The sequence below is a fragment of the Sander vitreus genome, chromosome 15, assembly GCF_031162955.1.
Source record: "Sander vitreus isolate 19-12246 chromosome 15, sanVit1, whole genome shotgun sequence".
Taxonomy (NCBI): Eukaryota; Metazoa; Chordata; class Actinopteri; order Perciformes; family Percidae; genus Sander; species Sander vitreus.
Window position 1 is genome coordinate 29553027 of NC_135869.1, and position 20276 is coordinate 29573302.

The window sequence follows — 20276 nt, forward strand, 5'->3', positions numbered from 1 at the left end:
GTGTGTGTGTGTGTGTGTGTGTGTGTGTGTCTGTGTGTGTGTGTGTGTGTGTGTGTGTGTGTGTGTGTGTGTGTGTGTGTGTGTGTGTGTGTGTGAGCGTGAGTGTGAGTGTGAGTTTAACTCCGAAAATGCAATGAACCACAGGTTCATTGCATCTTATGATGGACATGATGGACCTCCAGTTTACAGCGGGGTCTCCGAGCAACGAGGTAGCGGCCCCGGCAGGCACCAGCTGACTGTCACGTCACTTTATGGAGCTTCTCAACTCCGAAAACTTAGTAGTAGTAAATTGTCAATTCGGCAACGATTTGCGCAAGACAGGCTATTTTCGAAATCTAAACAGTTCATTTCTCGCCTAAAACGTTCTCAGAAGTGAATTTAGTGGTGAAATAACGGACGGAAATTGTCGGACTTGAGACCCTCCAGTCTAACGTGACAAGCCAGCTGGTTGCGGCCGGCATTGCAGCCTATGAAGCTCAGAGACTCCGCTGTCTCCGCTGGAAGTCTCTCAAACCCCCCAGATTTTAATTTAAGTATTTCTATTTAAGCTTTTCCATTTCACATTTTGAGTTTCATATTTGATGTTTCTGTCATTCAAGAAAAGATTTCAAAGAGTTCAGTTTAAGCATTTATATTTAAGCTTTGCATTTTAAATTATCATTTTACATTTCAACTTTGCTTTTTCAGTTTCCTTTTTCTTTTTTAAATTTAATTATGGCATGATTTTTCCTAGTAGAGTCGTAAAATAATATTTTTTAATTTGATCTGGCTTCGTTTTCTCTTTGGACTTTCAATTTGAATTATGAATAAATATTTCCTCCATAGCTGCCAGCCATGAGGTTTATTTATGAAGATCATGGAAACCGTTCCCTAAATAGGCAGCCTTATCTCGCCTCACATGGAAATATGAGGGTTGGTTTTGTTAGTCAAAGTTGATTTAACGTTTGGCCTTTAAGAAACAGAGCAGCAGGAAGCTGTGACGTCTGAGTAAAGTCAGATCGTTGTTACAAAGCCTTGAATTTGGATCCAAAGTTGTAAAACAATAAAACTTTAAAGGATTTGACATCCTCCTCACACACGTGTCCACAGTAAAAAATGAAATTCTTCCTCTTTTTATTTAAGTTATTAGTAGTAAATTGTTGGTAAGTATTTTACATAACGTGATTATGAGTCGTAATTGCTGCTTGGAAAAACAAGCTATGGGAGCGTTATTTTGGGGAAGGACAGTCTCCTCGGTTCAAGGCTGAAGACTTTTCTGTTTGACGCTGCCTTCCAATAAATCAAGTAACTGTTCCTTTCTTACACTGCACTGTAACTTGCTGTTTTATTCTTTTAATTTTGATGTAAAGCACTTTGAATTGCCTTGTTGCTAAATGTGCCCTACAAATAAAGTTGCCTTGCCTTTAGTAAAATATGTGAGTACTTTTACCCTCATAACTAGGTGACCTAGTGGATCTTTTGTGGAAAAATGTTGATTCCTCTGTCATATGAACATCACTTTCATGCATACACTGTCAAGGTTGGCATTGGTATCTCTTTAAACCAATCACAATCATCGTGGGCGGTGCTAAGCTCCGGACCAAGCCACGGTGCCGCTGCAAAATAACATTTGGAAGGAACTTGTTTTGGTGGAACATGTTCGTTACATAATGACGTTCCACTTCTGGGATTGCTCCGATTCTCCGCAGCGCTGTGGAGGAGGGTCTTTCAATTAGTGACTACTTAAGCAGCAAAGCAACACTCAGGGGCCCAATAAATGTCTGAGTCAGGCCCTGATGGCAGCAGGGTGTGTTTGTACAGAACACAGGGCATGTGTGATACAGTATGTGAGGTGTTACCCGATACAGGACACGACAGCAGCACAGAGCACCTGAGTTAGAGTCACGCCTTCTTCTTCCCGCCTGCATGCTCAGCTCTTGTAATGATTACAGGTTTACTGTGTCCTGAAATCTTTCAAAGATTGACATCATGGAGGGGAAGCTGCTGGTTTGTGCTGTCGTTCTCCTGGTTTTAACTGCAGGTCAGTGTCTCCGTCCTGGTAATAATCTGGATTTATTATGAAAGGAAATCTAAATAGATTGTTGTATTTTTGTGCAATAATGGAAAATTCAGACACTTTATTTGAGTGTTCATGATCGAATTATGAAACTTTTAATGCAAAGTTAGCATTGTCCGAGATGTCTTTGTCATGACAACTTGACATTAAACAATACAACATAACGTGTCATAAATATGTCATGACAGGCCCAATTATCAAACTTTAATAAACTACTTAGCTTTATGTGTTAACATCACATCAAACTGTCATTTCGAGGTTGGTTTTTACATCGGCTGACATGAGAGCATTATAATTGTGTCATGAATATTTTTCCTTGACCTCAAGTAAAGTGAAACAATTTGAACCTGTCATGAAGTTTGATTTCATCATCACATGCGTATATTTAGTGTGTTTGTTGTATTTGGATCCCATAAGCTAAAGGCTATTCTTCCTGGGATCCTACAATCTATCATGTGACGATACAATTTACATCACATTACACACCATACGCACAAGACATTATTCAGATTACACAACATTTGAAAATACAAATCATATTTTACAATTAACGCAATTAATCACACACAAATAAATAAATAATATAAATGAAGTTGAAAAGATTACGCTACCCCGAATAGATTTAAAAAAAAAAAAAAAGATATAACGAAAAGCCCTATGACAGAATCTCTCTAAATTGATATTAAATATTGAAATATCTTTGAAGGTAATATTTCTAAAACCAGGGCTGTTGAGTGGTTTCCTCTATATGCATGCTGAAAATTAGAAATTAAATCATTATTTAAAAAATAAGACTGAATCTGTTCATGAACAATTCTTTCCATTATTTTACCAAGAATTGGTAATAAACTTATTGGTCTACTGTTTGAGCCAGAGAAAGGCATTTTCTTATTTTTAGATATTGGCACAACTTTACATATTTTCCATAAAACACATATTAATTATATGAGCAATAGTAGGAGCAATGATTGAAACTATTGGCTTTAGCAACTGATATTAAAGATAGTCAACACCAGGGGGTTTGTTTTTATAATTCATCAGAATCCATTTTAGTTTTACCTTCCATCATCTTAATTATCAATGTATTTCATAAATCTGTCTTGTGTGATTTTTAAGATGATTTATTTTATTTATGAAATAGTCGTTGAGATGATTCGCTATATCACTCAAACAATTCACCTTCATTTTCTAAATAAGCTGGAGTTGATTTATTATTTCCTCTTAATATATTATTCAATGTATTCCATAATTGTTTACTATCATGTGTTAGTTCATCTTTTAATTTAATTTTTGAATCCAGATATGATTGCTGCTGGTTTAGCTAGATCTCTCTGTCAGAAGATCTTTAATTCTTGATGTAACCACGGGTTAGGGTTAGTGACAGCTAACAGCAGGGTTAGTAACCCCTAACCCTAAAAGCAGGGTTAGTAACCCCTAACCCTAACCCTAACAGCAGGGTTAGTAACCCCCTAACCCTAACAGCAGGGTTAGTAACCCTAACCCTAACAGCAGGGTTAGTAACCCCTAACCCTAACAGCAGGGTTAGTAACCCCTAACCCTAACTGCAGGGTTAGTAACCCCTAACCCTAACCGCAGGGTTACTAACCCCTAACCCTAACAGCAGGGTTAGTAACCCCTAACCCTAACAGCAGGGTTAGTAACCCCTAACCCTAACAGCAGGGTTAGTAACCCCTAACCCCTTAGCTGACAGTTCAAACAGTAAACCTTTTTATTGGTGCATGATTTTCTACAATTGTCATTAAAGTTTGATCAAAAAGCTGAAATGGATCTGGTCTCTGGATCCTTTTGTAGAAATACCTCGGACCAATTTGCATTTCTGACATCATCTTCATATTGTAATTGATTGAATCTTCTCAATGACTTTTTTCATTATTACTTTTGGACCCGATTTAGGAACTTTTGTTTTCCTTACAATTGCAATAAGATTATGGTCACTACAACCAACTGGCACAGATAAGCAATATGAGCAAAGTTCTAGTCTAGTTATAAACATATGATCAATACAGGAAGCTGATTGAGTGCCATCCCTTTTTATACATATTCTAGTCGGTTTATTAACTACCTGTGATAATCCACATGCCGTTGCTGTGCTCATTAATTTGCTTTTCCTAGGACAGTCCAATAATTCCAATCTATGTTGAAGTCACCCATTAAGTAAGTTTCAAGATTCATACTACTAGCATGATCTAGCATATCACATATTTTGTCCAAATACTCACTATTAGCATTTGGAGGTCTGTAACAGCATGCTATGAGTATTGTCTTAAGATGTTTCAGACTAACTTTTAATCCAAATTACTCCAATACTAGAATACATTAAATCTGGCATCACTTTGACAGGCATATGATGTTAGCAACTAGCTATTAGCACTAGCATTCCTATCGTTCCTAAAAATGCTGTATCCATCAATCATTAAAGTTGCATCATCAAATGTAGAGTCTAAATGAGTTTCAGACACTGCCAATATGTGAAGTTATTTGGTTGCAGTATATCTGTTAAATCACTCAATTTATTCCTGAGACTGCATATATTAATATTTTAAGACCTTTCTTTGGTAGTTTATGTAACATACCAAAGATCACTATCTTTTTTTTGATTCATACTTTTAGATTCTGTCCTAGTAAAACAGTTTACAGAAAATGACTAAATTAAACCACATATATACATTCATACACATACATTCAAACAGAAAGATTTGCATTGCCACTCTAGTTGTCAAGGTTGCAATAATAAGTGAGCTGAACTCCTCTGAATGCCATTTCCTTAATATAACTCTGTAATTCTCAACCTAATTTATACATACAAATGTGGAAGTTCCTACTATACGTTGCAGAATATCTTATCTGACATACTTATAATGCTAACAACTTAGGCAAAAATCAACAGTCCTTAGTGAAATGACACAGCTGTATTTTAGTTTTCCACTGTATTTATATTTAATTAAAGCACCCATATTCTGCTCATTTTCAGGTTCATAATTGTATTTTAAGGTTGTACCAGAACAGGTTTACATGGTTTAATTTTCAAAAAACACCATATTGTTGTTGTACTGCACAGCTCTCTCTCACTGCTGCAGATCCTCTTTTCAGCTGGTCTCTGTTTTAGCTACAGAGTGAGACCTCTTTTCTTCTTCTGTACTATCTTTGATTGCACTGGCACATGCTCAGTAGCTCAGATGTAGATCATGTCAGCTAGCTAGCTCCATAGACAGTAAAAGAAAGGCTGTTTCTCCACCGTCAGTCAGTTACAAGGCAGGATTAGCTGGGACACTTCTAAATGAGTCATAACAATGACAGGTGGCATGTCATAACAATGACAGTGGCATGTCATAACAATGACAGGTGGCATGTCATAACAATGACAGTGGCATGTCATAACAATGACAGTGGCATGGCATAACAATGACAGTGGCATGGCATAACAATGACAGTGGCATGTCATAACCATAATAGTGTCATGTCATAATAATTATAGTGTCATGTCATAACAATAACAGTGGCATTTTACTGGAGTTTTTCCTGTGCGAACAGGCTTTTCTTTATTTATAAAAGAGCCGAGGAACGTACTGAATGACATTTTTAATATTAAACAAAATATAAAAGATAAGTGTCACATTTATTCTGTTATCACTCGGCAGTGTTGGGAAGGACACTTTCAAAACTTATTCCGTTACAGAATACAGAATACATGCCCAAAAATGTAATTTGTAACGTATTAATCCAAGTATTCAGAATACGTTAAATTGCATGTTATAAGTAGGAATACGGCCATCACATCCAGCTTACTAAACAGGCCTGTTCTGGTGTGTTCTTCTGGTCCAACTGGCTGAATGTGGACCTAAACAAGCAGATAGGTTGTTGTATTTGTAGTCCTGAACTGCAAACTACAAAAATCTAACCGCAGTCTAAGCTACCACGAGCTAATCTTAGCTAACGTTAGCTAACATGTCAAACGGGGCGAGTCTTTCAACGGCTCTGGGGCTAGTAAATCAGCACGTAGGAGAATGTAAAGTCACACGTCAGCTATAAAACAGCAAGGTGAGCAGTAACACTACAGCAGACGACTACGCCTGGATAAAATAACGTACTTTAAGATGCTTCTTCAGGTTGGAGGTGGAGGAATCTGGACGCTGAAAGGAGGCTGATTGCTGGCAGCAGAAGCTGCACTGCACCGTTATATTTCCTTCTCCCTTCTCTTTATTTAATGTGAAATGCTGTTTGAATTTCCCAGATAGAAACCATTCCTGCCCTGGCTCTGTTGTTCTGGCTCTTTCTTTACCTCTATCACTGATCAATAGCTCACTTTTTCATTTTCATATTGGGGCTTCTGGGAAATGCTTGGCGTTGCGAGAGTGAATAAACCCGTGAAACAGAGAAGTATCGTCATGTAATCCATTGATTTCAACAATGTAACTGTAATCTAAATACCAGCTGTTTACATAGTGACTGTAACGGAGTACAGGTACTCATAGTTTGTATTCTGAATACGTAACGCCGGTACATGTACTCCGTTACTCCCCAACACTGTCAATCGGTTTCAGTCAACATGCAGAACCAGAAGAGCCAGTTTGACTCTGGGTGAATAAAGTCCCGCTGACTCACTGGTCTCATTGTTCTCACAACAAATTAATTGCTGTCACCTTTGTTTCTGTGAATTAGCCTATATTTTTATATGTGTTTTGCTAAATAACTACAGCAGAAGGTGGCTATACCTATAAGAAATACGTTCAAAAAAAGAGAAAGTATAAAACAAACATTTGTCTTGTAGGTTTCTACTTTAGTTACTTAAAGCTTTAGTATGTAATTATTTTTAATATTAATGAACATCCGTTACATTCAAGCCATTACCAAATGAGTTGCTAGCTAATTAATACTATCATCTCCACACAACTCTCTCTGGATCTCTCAGTATGACTATGTTCAGAAGATCGGGGCATCTGGTGACTTTCTCACACAGAAACTTAAGTGGAGATAATTACCTATTATTCCAGGTTGAAAAAAACGGTAGTTACCCTTTAAGAAAAGGATCTCAGCTATTGTGAACCATTTGTTTTCACAAAGGACTCATACTGATGTTAAATAAATAAGAGGCTCGGCTTTAAAGGAATCGTTCGACATCTGGGGAAACACACTTATTGATTCCTTGTAGAGAGTCTGAATGACTCCACTCTCACGTCTGTACACGGTAAACATGAAGCTACAGCCAGCAGCTGGTTAGCTTAACTTAGCATAATGACTGGAAACAGAGGGGAAACTGTGGGAAACTCAAAATTCTCTACAGGCGATCTGTTGCTGATGTTAACAGACTGTAGATGATGTAGACAGGACCAGGGGCGTAGCACCACATGCTGGGCCCTGTAGAAAGGCATTCTCTATGGGCCCCTCCCAGCATCAGCAGCTATTCATTCTATGCATCTTTTTGGGCCCTCCTCACATGAGGGCCCTAGGTACTGAGTCCCATTTCCACCCCTAGTCTGACACCCCTGGACAGGACAATCAGATCCAGAACCAACAGACGAAAAAAACAGCAGCAGGCAGTCAAAAGCACAAACCCTTCTCTCCACCTCCTCCCTCTATAAATACTTATGAAATAACCCTCCAAAAACTGGAAGTGCAATAAGATTAAGTATATAGTGCCACCTCATCATGTTTATTTAGCTTGATTGTTCTGTTTTACCATTTAAATTTTCTGTTTGTCTGTAATTTAACTGTCATATTGGGAGCTGCTAAACTGTGTTTTGTCGTTAAAAACAATGTCAATAAAGATCTATTCTATTCTATGATCTGTAATCTGAACGGATTTAGTCTCTGTGACTTCTAAACGTAACTATCAGCCACACAACATGTGTTCTGTACAGAATAAGCCTTTAAATCAGACAAAAAGCAATTAAAATCCCTCAAAAAGTGTATATAAACGTCATTATGTTGGGTCGTTTCGGAACCAATCAGCTGTTAGATCAAGATTCACGATGCATACACCAAACAGTCCAGGCACATGGGAATTCTTGTGCAGACTCTTTGAGTCAAGTAAAAAGAGCTAAGGGCAAAGAAAGCACACCAAGTATCTTGATCAGCTGAACGCCAGACGTATCCCATCATGCCCCTGGGTTTTGCAGTCTGTGGAAAGCAACCACGCTGCCTCACTCTCAAAACCTGCGGCCGCCTTGATCTCGTGAGGTTATCGTTGCCCACGTGTGCATAAGGTTGCCACCCGCCCCTTAAAATACGGAATCGTCCCATATTTCAAAATAAAATAGTGTGTCCCGTTGCTGTAGAAGCCACAAGTCTGTATGAAATCAACGTTGTTTTCAGAAAAATATCTTTGGCATCCTTTATTTTTCTGCATGAAAGGTGGCAACCCTACGTGTGCATGATGTCCGAGCAAGTCAGGATCAAGTCGGACACAAATCTAACCGGCATGCTTTGGTCGGCGACAGAGACGGTTTAGAACCGAGACGCTCCAACTCAGAGTACTTTCCTGTATCTGCGTCACGTGGGCTCGGCCACGACCACGCCTCTTTAGGAGACGGGAGAGAAGTGTACGTGAACACAGATTATGAGCGATCCTTTCGCCCCGTAGTCACCAAAGTAAATATTGGAGCCATACCTCAACAAGCCATATATCTCCAGAACATTGTGACACTAAAATGGCATTTTTCAGACGGACACATCAGGAGAAAAGTAACTTTGTCTGAGACGTGTTTCTGTCTCAGGACCAAACTCTCGTGAGATCTGCCACACAGAGAAGCTAACATCAGCTAACATACGTGAATGCCCTAATAAAACTAATCTCCATGATGCTAAATATGTCTTTTAGCTGTGTAAATATCTAACGTTAGCAAAAGAACATAATACATTATTTAAATATAACTTTTCACTCATCCACACGACGTTCACTACACGTCCAAACGAGGCCACGCCCCTTTAGGAGACAGGAAGTGAGGACCGTTTCATACCAATGGCGCTGCTGGAAAGGCGCTATCTTTAGAATAAAGGATCTTTGGCGGCGATCGCCGGTGGTCGATTTCTGCTCCGGCCTGGCTCATCTTGAACCAGCCTATTTTCCCCGTTCAATATCTCCGTTGACGTTTCATTAAATGCTTATATAAAAGAGATTGAAGCCTGGAACCGAGCAGCTCCGAGATGAATCGTAACCATTAAACATTTGGTTCGGCGCAAAAAACATTTTGAAAACGCCAAAAAAAAGGGGCAAAGACTGTTGTTCGTTGGCTCGGTAAACATTTCCATGGTAACAGTGAGCTCCGCCAAGCAGAGATGTCGCTGTTACTCCTAGGATTGTGGGTAGTGTAGTACTTCTTTATGACACCATTGCTCAATAGAGCTCAACAGTCCCGCCCACAGCAGGTTCCGGAAGTAAAAATACAATGCAATTTCTCCATTGACAAATATAAGCCATAAAATGCTAACCGTCGATGCTAGACTTAAAACCAGCTACGACGTGACTCAGTGATTGTATATGCTCATATAGACGCCACAAATCATGGGGCACTACCCTTGTTTTGAGATGTCTTTTATTCGCGATGTCTTGGATAAGTACTTCATTACCCACAATCCTGAACAATCCGACAATCCCACAGTGATGCCTCTGATTGGTGGAACTCATGCTGGTGAGGAGGGGGGGTGTCAGTACCCGATCTGTGCTGCCTGCACGATCCGTCACAAGGATTTATGACACTGCACGAATCACGATCTGTTCCACGCTTCTGCCGTTAGCCTCTGCCGGGAAGCTAACGTTAGTTTAGCTAACAGCTAATTGGGCTAAACGCTAGCTGACAACTTGATTCAGTCTAAAATAACGTTAACTCAAACTTAACACTGGGTAAAGCCGTCTACAGCTGACGTAACAGCCGTTATATATATGTTAACGGTTATTTTCAGGTTTTATTTTGAGGGTCTTTTAAAGTTATTACATGCTGTCTCAGCTAGCGGTTAGCCCAATTAGCTGTTAGCTAAACTAATGTAGCTTCTTTTATTCAGTGGTGCGCGGTGGTTTATGGGAGGAGTAGTTCCTTCACTCTGAGATGACGATATGTACACAATCTTGAAGCTTTGACTTTTTGGGGATTTTCTGTTCGTTTTTTTACTTGAAATGATACGTTGTATGCTTATGAGTCACGTACCATCTGGTTAGCCTAAGGCATGGTCTAAAACTCTTCATATACAGATTTTTCCAGACGTCAATGGGAGAAATGACGGGAAATTTACTTCCGGAACCCGAGGTCTCTCAGAGGAGGGGCGGGACTGTTGAGCTCTATTCAGCTTTTCTGTTTGTTGTCTTTTGTTTTACCTCATACCACAAATACCAGGACACAATGCACACAGTGGTTTCAAGTTTCTTAAAACAACTTCCTGGAAATGGAGCTTAGATTTGCTTCTGAGTAAATGACACAACTGATTACAACAACTAAATGTATTGTGTGTTCTTTGTCTCTCCTACAGGAAGCAAGGCACAGTCAGATGGTGAGTCATGTTCTTAAACTCTGCAGAGATTACACACTGTTCACACTCAACAGTAACTATATGTAACTTTTTAATGTTTCTGAAACTGTGTAATGTTCCATCTGATGATCATAAATGACCTGTAACAGCAAACGAGACTAACAGTGAATAGAACCATAATTTTAAAGTTTTTATTAATGCCTTTGCATTTTCCCCACAAACCACAAAATTATTTAATGTGACGTTGGTGTTTTAAAGGGTTAGTTCAGATTCACAAAAGTCTCACAATAACTAACAAACTAACTGATGGAGGCAGCGGTAGAGCAGCAACTCCCGATGTTCTGCAAGGTAAAATCACTGTTTTTGTCAAAGGATTGTGGTGGCTTTGAAGAGAGCAGAGATAATGGCTTCAGTTCCCCGTCGTAAAGGCGGCATACTACAACAATAACTTTAAAACATCCAAACTATCCTTTTAACATTGATATCCATCTGAACAGCTCAGTCACGGCAAGAAAGTGGAAAAAAACAACAACTTTGTTGTTTAACTTTTGACATGATTTGTTGCCACCTCATTCAAACTATTCTCTAAAACCTCTGAATAAGACATCATTATTGGTCTCCCTCCTGCATACTAAGCATTTCTGACCGTTTCCCTGCAGTTTGTGGCATTGCACCGCTCAACACCAGGATCGTAGGAGGCGTAAATGCTCCACCAGGGTCGTGGCCTTGGCAGGTCAGTCTACACAACAGCAACGGACATTTCTGTGGAGGCTCCCTGATCAACAGCCAGTGGGTCCTGTGTGCTGCTCACTGCTTCTCCAGGTGAGCTCTGATCCTGATACATGACCAGAATTTAAAGTACATTTAAAGAAAACGTATACATATATTTAAGATATCCGTATGTATTTGTACATATATATATATATATATATATATATCTATGCTTCCTCCACCTCTGTATGAATCATGTTGTCCTCTCTGTTTCTCAGCACCAGCACGTCAGGTTTAACCGTTTATCTCGGACGTGACAACCAACAATCCCTAAATCCTAACGAGGTGTCCTGGTCGCTGTCTCAGGTCATCGTACATCCAGGCTATGACCCTAACACACATAACAATGACGTCGCCTTGTTGCTTCTGTCCTCTCCTGTTGCCTTCACCAACTACATCCGTCCAGTGTGTCTGGCGGCGGCCGGCAGCACGGTCCCGGCCGGGACAACCTGCTGGGTCACCGGATGGGGAAACATCCGAAGTGACGGCAGTGAGTTTATTTTTTAATGTTTTACTAACAGTGAATGCTCGTATGGATTCACTCAGTTTGTAGTTTGTTTGTTGTCCAGAACCACTGAAGAAAAAATGCAGAGGTGTGGGAGAAGTGCTCAGATCTTTAAAGTGTCCACTGTGGCATTTTTTTACTGATCGCCCCGCTTCCCAGCATTGGACGCTTAAAGTTCTGTCCACTTGCAGTTATCAATTTCTCTTCAGTGACCACTGACAAGCAAATAAATCAGGCTTCACCCTTCTACAACCGGGATGGCTGCATCTGATTGGGCGAACGCTTCACTCCTGGGCCGTCTGCTCCTGGATTTCAAAACCAACATGGCGGCTCATTTAGAAACGTTCGCTTATTTACAGCAATAAACTGAAGTTGTTGAATCTGTTTTCATTATCGATCGACAACACTGAGACCAAACAATCCGAGAAGCCTGGCTGTTGTCTGACTGCCCATAACTTTCTCCAAATTAATGACAAATCTGAAAATAATACAGTTCAACCCTCCCAACACCATCCCCATTCCCATCAGTCTTGGCCCGCTGTCCCTTAACATCAAGCCCACGGCAGCGTTAGCAAGCTAACGTTAGCCAACTAACACCGGCTGGTTGGCTTGCTTGTTCTGCCGTGCTTTTATGCTGCATCGGTTACAGAGAATGAGCTGAATAGTGGGCTGGGTCTAACGTTAGCGGTCCGCTGACCCACTGCTGCTGGGTCTAACGTTAGCGGTCTGCTGACCCACTGCTGCTGGGTCTAACGTTAGCGGTCCGCTGACCCACTGCTGCTGGGTCTAACGTTAGCGGTCCGCTGACCCACTGCTGCTGGGTTTAACGTTAGCGGTCTGCTGACCCACTGCTGCTGGGTCTAACGTTAGCGGTCCGCTGACCCACTGCTGCTGGGTTTAACTTTAGCGGTCCGCTGACCCACTGCTGCTGGGTCTAATGTTAGCGGTCCGCTGACCCACTGCTGCTGGGTCTAATGTTAGCGGTCCGCTGACCCACTGCTGCTGGGTCTAACGTTAGCGGTCCGCTGACCCACTGCTGCTGGGTCTAACGTTAGTGCTTCTTTATACTTCTACTCCACTACATTTTGGAACCCAATATTATTCTGCAGAATTAATACTTTTACTTTTGGTACTTTAAGAATATTTTGATGCTAATACTTTTATACTTTTACTTATTTTGAATGCAGGACACAAAAAGATTTGGGTACTTCTTCCACCTGCATTAAATGGTTTCCAATGAACTTTATCATATCATAATGTATGATTCAACCAGGACAGTTTTGTTAATATCCTGATTGTGACTCAGCAAAACAACTATAGTTTCTGCAGGAACCTGTGCTGTCTAAAAATAACTTTTTCAAACCTGTTGCTCCTCAGGCCACTCCCCCAATCCATGACATCACAACAGGTGCTTTTGTTTTTGTTTTTTTAAACCTGTCCTGCCCTGTAGCTTGGTATACAGTATGAGGAGCTGATTACCTAGTTGTGCCAAACAGATTTTACTTTAACAAGAGAGTTTTAATATACTCCTGTCTGTTTTATTATTTATTTAGTTATGTTATGATTTGTCACCGGGCTGGACAGGGGGACAGAAATGGGGAGGGGGGGCACAAACACCACACAAACAGACACCACAGAGAAGGGACCACACCTGCAAGAGAATGGGGATGGGGGACTTGGGACAGGAGAAAGACAAACAAACAAACAACATAAAATGACAAAGAGGCAGCCAGCCGAACAACAGCAATAAACAGCTGATATAAGAAAACAACTGAGGGAGGAAAAGTCAAGTGTTTGTGTGTGTGTCTATATGTGTGTCTGTGTATATGTGTGCGTCTATGGGTGAGTGTATGTGTCTATGTGTGAATGTGTGTGTCTATGTGTGGGTGAATGTGTGTGTGTGTGAGACTGTGTGTGACTATGTGCGTGTGTGTGTGTATGTGTGTGTCTATGGGCAAGTGTATGTCTATGTGTGAGTGTGTGTCTATGTATGTGTCTATGTGTGAATGTGTGTGTCTATGTGTGGGTGAATGTGTGTGTGTGTGAGACTGTGTGTGACTGTGTGCGTGTGTGTATGTGTGTGTGTCTATGGGCAAGTGTATGTGTCTATGTGTGAGTGTGTGTCTATGTGTGTGTCTGTGTGGGTCAATGTGTGTGTGTGTGTGTGTCTGTGTGTCTGTGTGTATGTGTGTGTGTCTATGGGCAAGTGTATGTGTCTATGTGTGAGTGTGTGTCTGTGTGTGTCTGTGTGTGTATAAGCCTGTCGCAGAATGTAGTTAGTTAGTTAGTGAGAGCAGGACGCCACGACCGCGATGCACCGACCCCAGCAGCAGGCAGGCAGGAACCCCAGTAGCCAGACCACATGCCATGGGACAGCCATGCCCCACCCCAAGGGAGGACAGCAGATAGCCTAGAATATAGAATAGATAGATAGAATATTTATATCAATATTAATATTTGTATCTGTTTTTATAAATGTTTTATGTATGTGCACCTTGACCACCCGAATTTCCCTTTTTTAGGATAATAAAGTTGACCTTGACCTTGACCTTGGCCAAGTAGTTTTGTTGCCTAAACCTAACCAAACTGCTACCGTTTTCCCAACGTTATCGACGTGTTAAAAACTGCAACCATTACGTTCTCTGGTTTAGATATGAGGAAGAAAAACACTCCTGTGGGTCGTATTAGAGGGGAGGAACAAAAAAACGTAATCGTTATATATGGTATATATAAATCAGGCTGTGACACAACTCAACATTAATATCTCTTTTCTTCATCTTCAGCTACTCTTCCGTTCCCTCAGACGCTGCAGGAGGTCAGCGTTCCCGTTGTGTCCAACACGCAGTGTAACGCTGCTTATGGATCAATCACAAGCAACATGATCTGTGCCGGTCTGAGTGCGGGAGGGAAGGACTCCTGCCAGGTGAGTCTGTCTGCAGAACTCTGCTCCAACACCTGATAACAAACACGTTTACATCTGCACGGATTAAAAGAGAGTCAAGGTTTTACGTACATATAGCTACGTAAAATAAAGCACTGTAATTTGTATGTATTCCATGTATTTATTACTGTTACCACTGTAAAAGAGTGTGAAGATCCTGTAGGGACGAGGTTGGTCTGAGGGCTGTTAAGCCGGGGAACGGAGTTCATGTTACGAAAGAAGTTAAGGAGAAAACACAGGACTTTCATCCAAGAAATGGGTGTTTGTGTCCCGGGAGTGTTTTAATCCAAACCACAATCTTTTTTTCTAATCTTAACTAGTCTTTTTGGTGTCTAAACTTAACTGCCATTGTAGCATGACGGTCACTTTTTGTTGGCTAAACTCTCCCTGGGAGGGAACGGACCGAGAACATCAATCCCCACTCTCTTTATAGGACACTCTGTCGGGAACTGTTGGAGCTGGGCATGAGACCTGTGTTTGGGGCCTTTGCACTCCGTGCAGCTGTCACAGCGGGGGCAGTACTCTTCCACGTCCCGCTTATGCTGGCCCCAGTGAAATCCCTGACGGAGGCGGAGAAGCGTCTTTCTGACCCCGAAGTGGCCAGACCCAGGTGCCCCATGTACCACCTGGAGCACTCCTTGGCACCACCACCTGCCACTGTGTCTCACCCGCAGCTGGTTCTTTCCACCCCCTCGGTACCACCCCGTCACACAGAGTGTCAAACATCAACCAGAGTCCCTTTGTAGCTCGAGAACACATGCTGACCTCCTCCCATGTGTGTTGGCATTTCAATGTCACCCATGTTAGCACCGGCCTTATTTCAGCGCCCCAACTCTGTGACCTCCATAGCTGTCAGTCCCTGGCCCGCTGATAGCCCCTCTGCTGCACATTTCACCTCTGTTAGCTGCTGCTCACCTCCATGGTCTCCCTCTTCTCACAGTAGCAGGACAGTGCATCTGCATTTCTGTATTTTGCACCTGGTCCGCTCCTCGATCCAACGTGCCAGCTAGCCCTGCCACTACCCCATCTGGTTTCTTTTAGGGACATGGGTGCACTGTCGGACCAGGCTGGCTGCATCCCCAGCAAACCAGACGGCGTGATCTGGGGAACTGCTCGTCGCGCAGCGTGGCAGCTCGTACCAGCTGCATTATTTCTTCCACTCAGGCAGGAGTTGCTGTGTCCAACTTAGTCCCACTTACAGCTCTCTCCTTCTGTGAACTGTCCATTGCCAAGGGTGCAGCACAGAGCATCTCCCTCTCTAAAGCCAGCTCCAAAGCCTACAGGAGAGACTTGGGGTGAGCCAGCAGGGTCTGGAACCGCAGGTTGGTCGGCAGCATGTCTATAAAAAAGTGGTCCTGAGCTAATTCACTTTGGATGGCCGAGGGTATGTGAGCATAGGTGCGGTAGACCAGCCTCTCAATGTCATTGGCCAGATCCCTCAGTGGCTCCCCAGGTCATTGCTGTCTGCTGCACAGCTCAGAGTGGAGCAGGCTAGCCACCAAACATTGTCTAAACCTCCTCTTTAAAGCTCCCACCATGGCACCACTTCTATCATCAGGGCTTAGCAGCGGCAGGTTCGAGGGAGACGTCACCAGTAAGGCACATTGCTAGTTGGATGTCTTTAACTTCTATGGTCTATACAAACGCCTGAAATGCCTCCCATTCAGTCTTGCCATCGTACCTGGGAAGCCTCGTGGTGATGCCTTTATTCGTCTTTTAACTTCTGACACCAGTGTCTCGCCCTCAATTAGCAGTTGGTGAGACGTTTACTGCAGTTTTATTACTGACCTGAACACAGGCTACTGTGGGCCGTAGCCAACGCCAAAATAAAGAAACAACTCTGTGAACTCTAAATATGACCCGTACTCTAAACTGAACTCCTTTCATCCTTGCAGAATAACAACAGCCCCCCCCCCTTAGCTGTCAGCCAACTACAGGTGTATAATCTCCTGCGTCTACATGCCTCACAGCATCTAGATCTAAACTGACATGTTTACTTCACTTCTTAGTGTTTTACTCAACATCACTAACCTGGCCCTGACTACTGCCTCTGAACAGTGACACTAAACATGTTACTTTAACATGAGAACATTAACATCAACAGTTAAAACACTCATCAACCACAGTTAAAAGTTCGTTACATTACGAACTTTTGTGCAGAACTCCGCACAATATCATACGAACCCGTTCATGAGTACGTACGACTCTAATGTAGTAGAGTGAAAGTAGAAAGTAGCAGTACATGGAAATACTCAAGTAAAGCACCTCCAAAATGTACAATACTCTAGTAAATGTATAGTTGCAGTGTGCTGGTGTTCTAAGCGTCCTGTCTGACCTGTTCAGGGGGACTCTGGCGGCCCGTTGGTGACTAAAAGCGGCTCTACGTGGGTCCAAGTCGGAGTGGTGAGTTTTGGAAGAGACTGTGCTCAGCCCAACCTCCCAGGAGTCTACACCCGAGTGTCCCAGTACAACTCCTGGATCAACAACCAGATCAACGGGACAACATCTGGAACCGCTCATCTGGTTTCCCTCTCAGCTCCTCTGCTGCTGTCCTTATTCCCTATTCTCTTCTCTCTCTTTGTGCTTTCATAGCAACGTCTAACGGTGACAAACGCACCAGTACAGAGTCAGTCTTATGAGCCATTGAGATTCTCCTTAAAACAAGCAAAACAACCAAGACACTTGATGTGTCTGCTGATGATTTTCTCTATTAATTGATGAATTGTTTTGTCTTTAAAATGACAGAAAGTAGAGGAAAAAAAGTCCTAAGAAAGTCTCTTTTCTTTCTTCTGCTACAACTTGTTTTGGTTTTAAATGTATATAATGTTATAACCTCTGTATTATGGGAAGATGTCTTGTTGTGTTTTCGGTTGGGGCTGCAACTAAAGATTATTGTCATTACCAATCAACCTGCACATTATTTTCTTAATCAATACATCATTTTATCTATAAAATGTTACCAAAAAATAGACAAAAAGAGATGTATTCATTAATTTATGATCATTTAAATCCAAGAAAAGCATCAAATCTTCACATTTAGAGAAGCTGAACCAGAGAATATTTGGGTGTTTTGCTTCCAAAATGACTTCAATTGCTAATCAAAATGTTAAATTGTTTAATCGTTGCAGAAATAATCTGCAGTGGAAACTTAATTTATTAATAAAAGTTGAATTAAACACATAGTGTAAAACCAATCATAATGTCAGAATTAAATGTTAAAATATATATCCTTCTATTTTGAACATGCAGTTTGTGGTTGGAGAGGGCTGTGTGGTAGAGAGGAAGAGGAGGGCTGTGTGGTAGAGAGGAAGAGGAGGGCTGTGTGGTAGAGAGGAAGAGGAGGGCTGTGTGGTAGAGAGGAAGAGGAGGGCTGTGGTAGAGAGGAAGAGGAGGGCTGTGTGGTAGAGAGGAAGAGGAGGGCTGTGTGAGAGAGAGGAAGAGGAGGGCTGTGTGGTAGAGAGGAAGAGGAGGGCTGTGTGGTAGAGAGGAAGAGGAGGGCTGTGGTAGAGAGGAAGAGGAGGGCTGTGTGGTAGAGAGGAAGAGGAGGGCTGTGTGAGAGAGGAAGAGGAGGGCTGTGGTAGAGAGGAAGAGGAAGGCTGTGTGGTAGAGAGGAAGAGGAGGGCTGTGGTAGAGAGGAAGAGGAGGGCTGTGTGGTAGAGAGGAAGAGGAGGGCTGTGGTAGAGAGGAAGAGGAAGGCTGTGTGGTAGAGAGGAAGAGGAGGGCTGTGTGAGAGAGAGAGGAAGAGGAGGGCTGTGGGAGAGAGGAAGAGGAGGGCTGTGTGGTAGAGAGGAAGAGGAGGGCTGTGTGGTAGAGAGAGGAAGAGGAGGGCTGTGTGGTAGAGAGAGAAGAGGAGGGCTGTGGTAGAGAAGAAGAGGAGGGCTGTGGTAGAGAGGAAGAGGAGGGCTGTGGTAGAGAGGAAGAGGAGGGCTGTGGTACAGAATAAGAGGAGGGCTGTGTGGTAGAGAGGAAGAGGAGGGCTGTGTGGTAGAGAGGAAGAGGAGGGCTGTGTGGTAGAGAGGAAGAGGAAGGCTGTGTGAGAGAGAGGAAGAGGAGGGCTGTGTGGTAGAGAGAGGAAGAGGAGGGCTGTGTGGTAGAGAGAGGAAGAGGAGGGCTGTGTGGTAGAGAGAGTAAGAGGAGGGCTGTGGTAGAGAGAGGAAGAGGAGGGCTGTGGTAGAGAGGAAGAGGAGGGCTGTGGTAGAGAGGAAGAGGAGGGCTGTGTGGTAGAGAGTAAGAGGAGGGCTGTGTGGTAGAGAGGAAGAGGAGGGCTGTGTGGTAGAGAGGAAGAGGAGGGCTGTGTGGTAGAGAGGAAGAGGAGGGCTGTGGGAGAGAGGAAGAGGAGGGCTGTGTGGTAGAGAGAGGAAGAGGAGGGCTGTGTGGTGGAGAGAGGAAGAGGAGGGCTGTGGTAGAGAAGAAGAGGAGGGCTGTGGTAGAGAGGAAGAGGAAGGCTGTGGTAGAGAGGAAGAGGAGGGCTGTGGTACAGAATAAGAGGAGGGCTGTGTGGTAGAGAGGAAGAGGAGGGCTGTGTGGTAGAGAGGAAGAGGAGGGCTGTGTGGTAGAGAGGAAGAGGAGGGCTGTGGTAGAGAGAAGGAGGAGGGCTGTGGTAGAGAGGAAGAGGAGGGCTGTGGGAGAGAGGAAGAGGAGGGCTGTGGTAGAGAGGAAGAGGATGGCTGTGGTAGAGAATAAGAGGAGGGCTGTGTGGTAGAGAGGAAGAGGAGGGCTGTGTGGTAGAGAGGAAGAGGAGGGCTGTGTGGTAGAGAGGAAGAGGAGGGCTGTGTGGTAGAGAGGAAGAGGAGGGCTGTGTGGTATAGAGGAAGAGGAGAGCTGTGTGGCAGAGAGGAAGAGTAGCGCTATGTAGTACGTATGTGGTACAGTATATATATATATATATATATATATATATATATATATATATATATATATATATATATATATATATATATGTAGTACAGTATGGGCCTACCCATTAGAAGACATTAGACTACACCACTGCTTATCCGTCCTCATATCAGTAACGTCACCCATCGTAAACATGCTCTACATTCCAGCAGATCGTCTTTGCGTCACGTTACATTTTTTGCAAACGTCAGTTTTCTTTACAACATTGGTGATGCAGAGCATATTAGTAAAGCCACTATATGAAGAGCTGTCAGAAGAGTGTGACTCGCTCTGAAACGTGTTTTAAACGTTGTTGTAATGTTCCCAGGACACCAACCAGTAAGAGCCATTAAAAAGATGTTCCACAGGACTGCAGGTGAATGATGTTAACCCTTGTAGGCGGTAATCTGAGACTCTAAACTTAGAGGCTGAGCAGGGGAATAACTTGCCAGATGAGTTTAATGATTCCACATTTATTTACACCAACACAAACAAGGTTCTGCTTCCAATACATCCCATAATTGTGTTACTGGCATACAAAGTCATAAACAGTATTTAGAAAAGCGTAAAACAAGCGTGAAAACAGCGGTCAGCTAAAAATGAGACTTCCCCCTTCCCCCCCTCTCTTAGTCACACAAACCAGAGCA

The 20276-nt window shown here is 42.7% G+C and overlaps 1 protein-coding gene across 1 annotated transcript; it reads left to right on the forward strand.

The window, feature by feature from the left end:
* Positions 1 to 1912: 1912 nt before the first annotated feature.
* Positions 1913 to 17659, forward strand: LOC144530646 (chymotrypsin-like protease CTRL-1). Its single transcript, XM_078270303.1, has 6 exons — positions 1913 to 2020; positions 10538 to 10558; positions 11197 to 11359; positions 11527 to 11798; positions 14597 to 14736; positions 17098 to 17659. Exons 1-6 carry the CDS (start codon positions 1969 to 1971, stop codon positions 17344 to 17346), a joined length of 897 nt encoding a protein of 298 aa, XP_078126429.1. The 5' UTR covers positions 1913 to 1968; the 3' UTR covers positions 17347 to 17659.
* The last annotated feature ends 2617 nt before the right edge of the window (positions 17660 to 20276 follow it).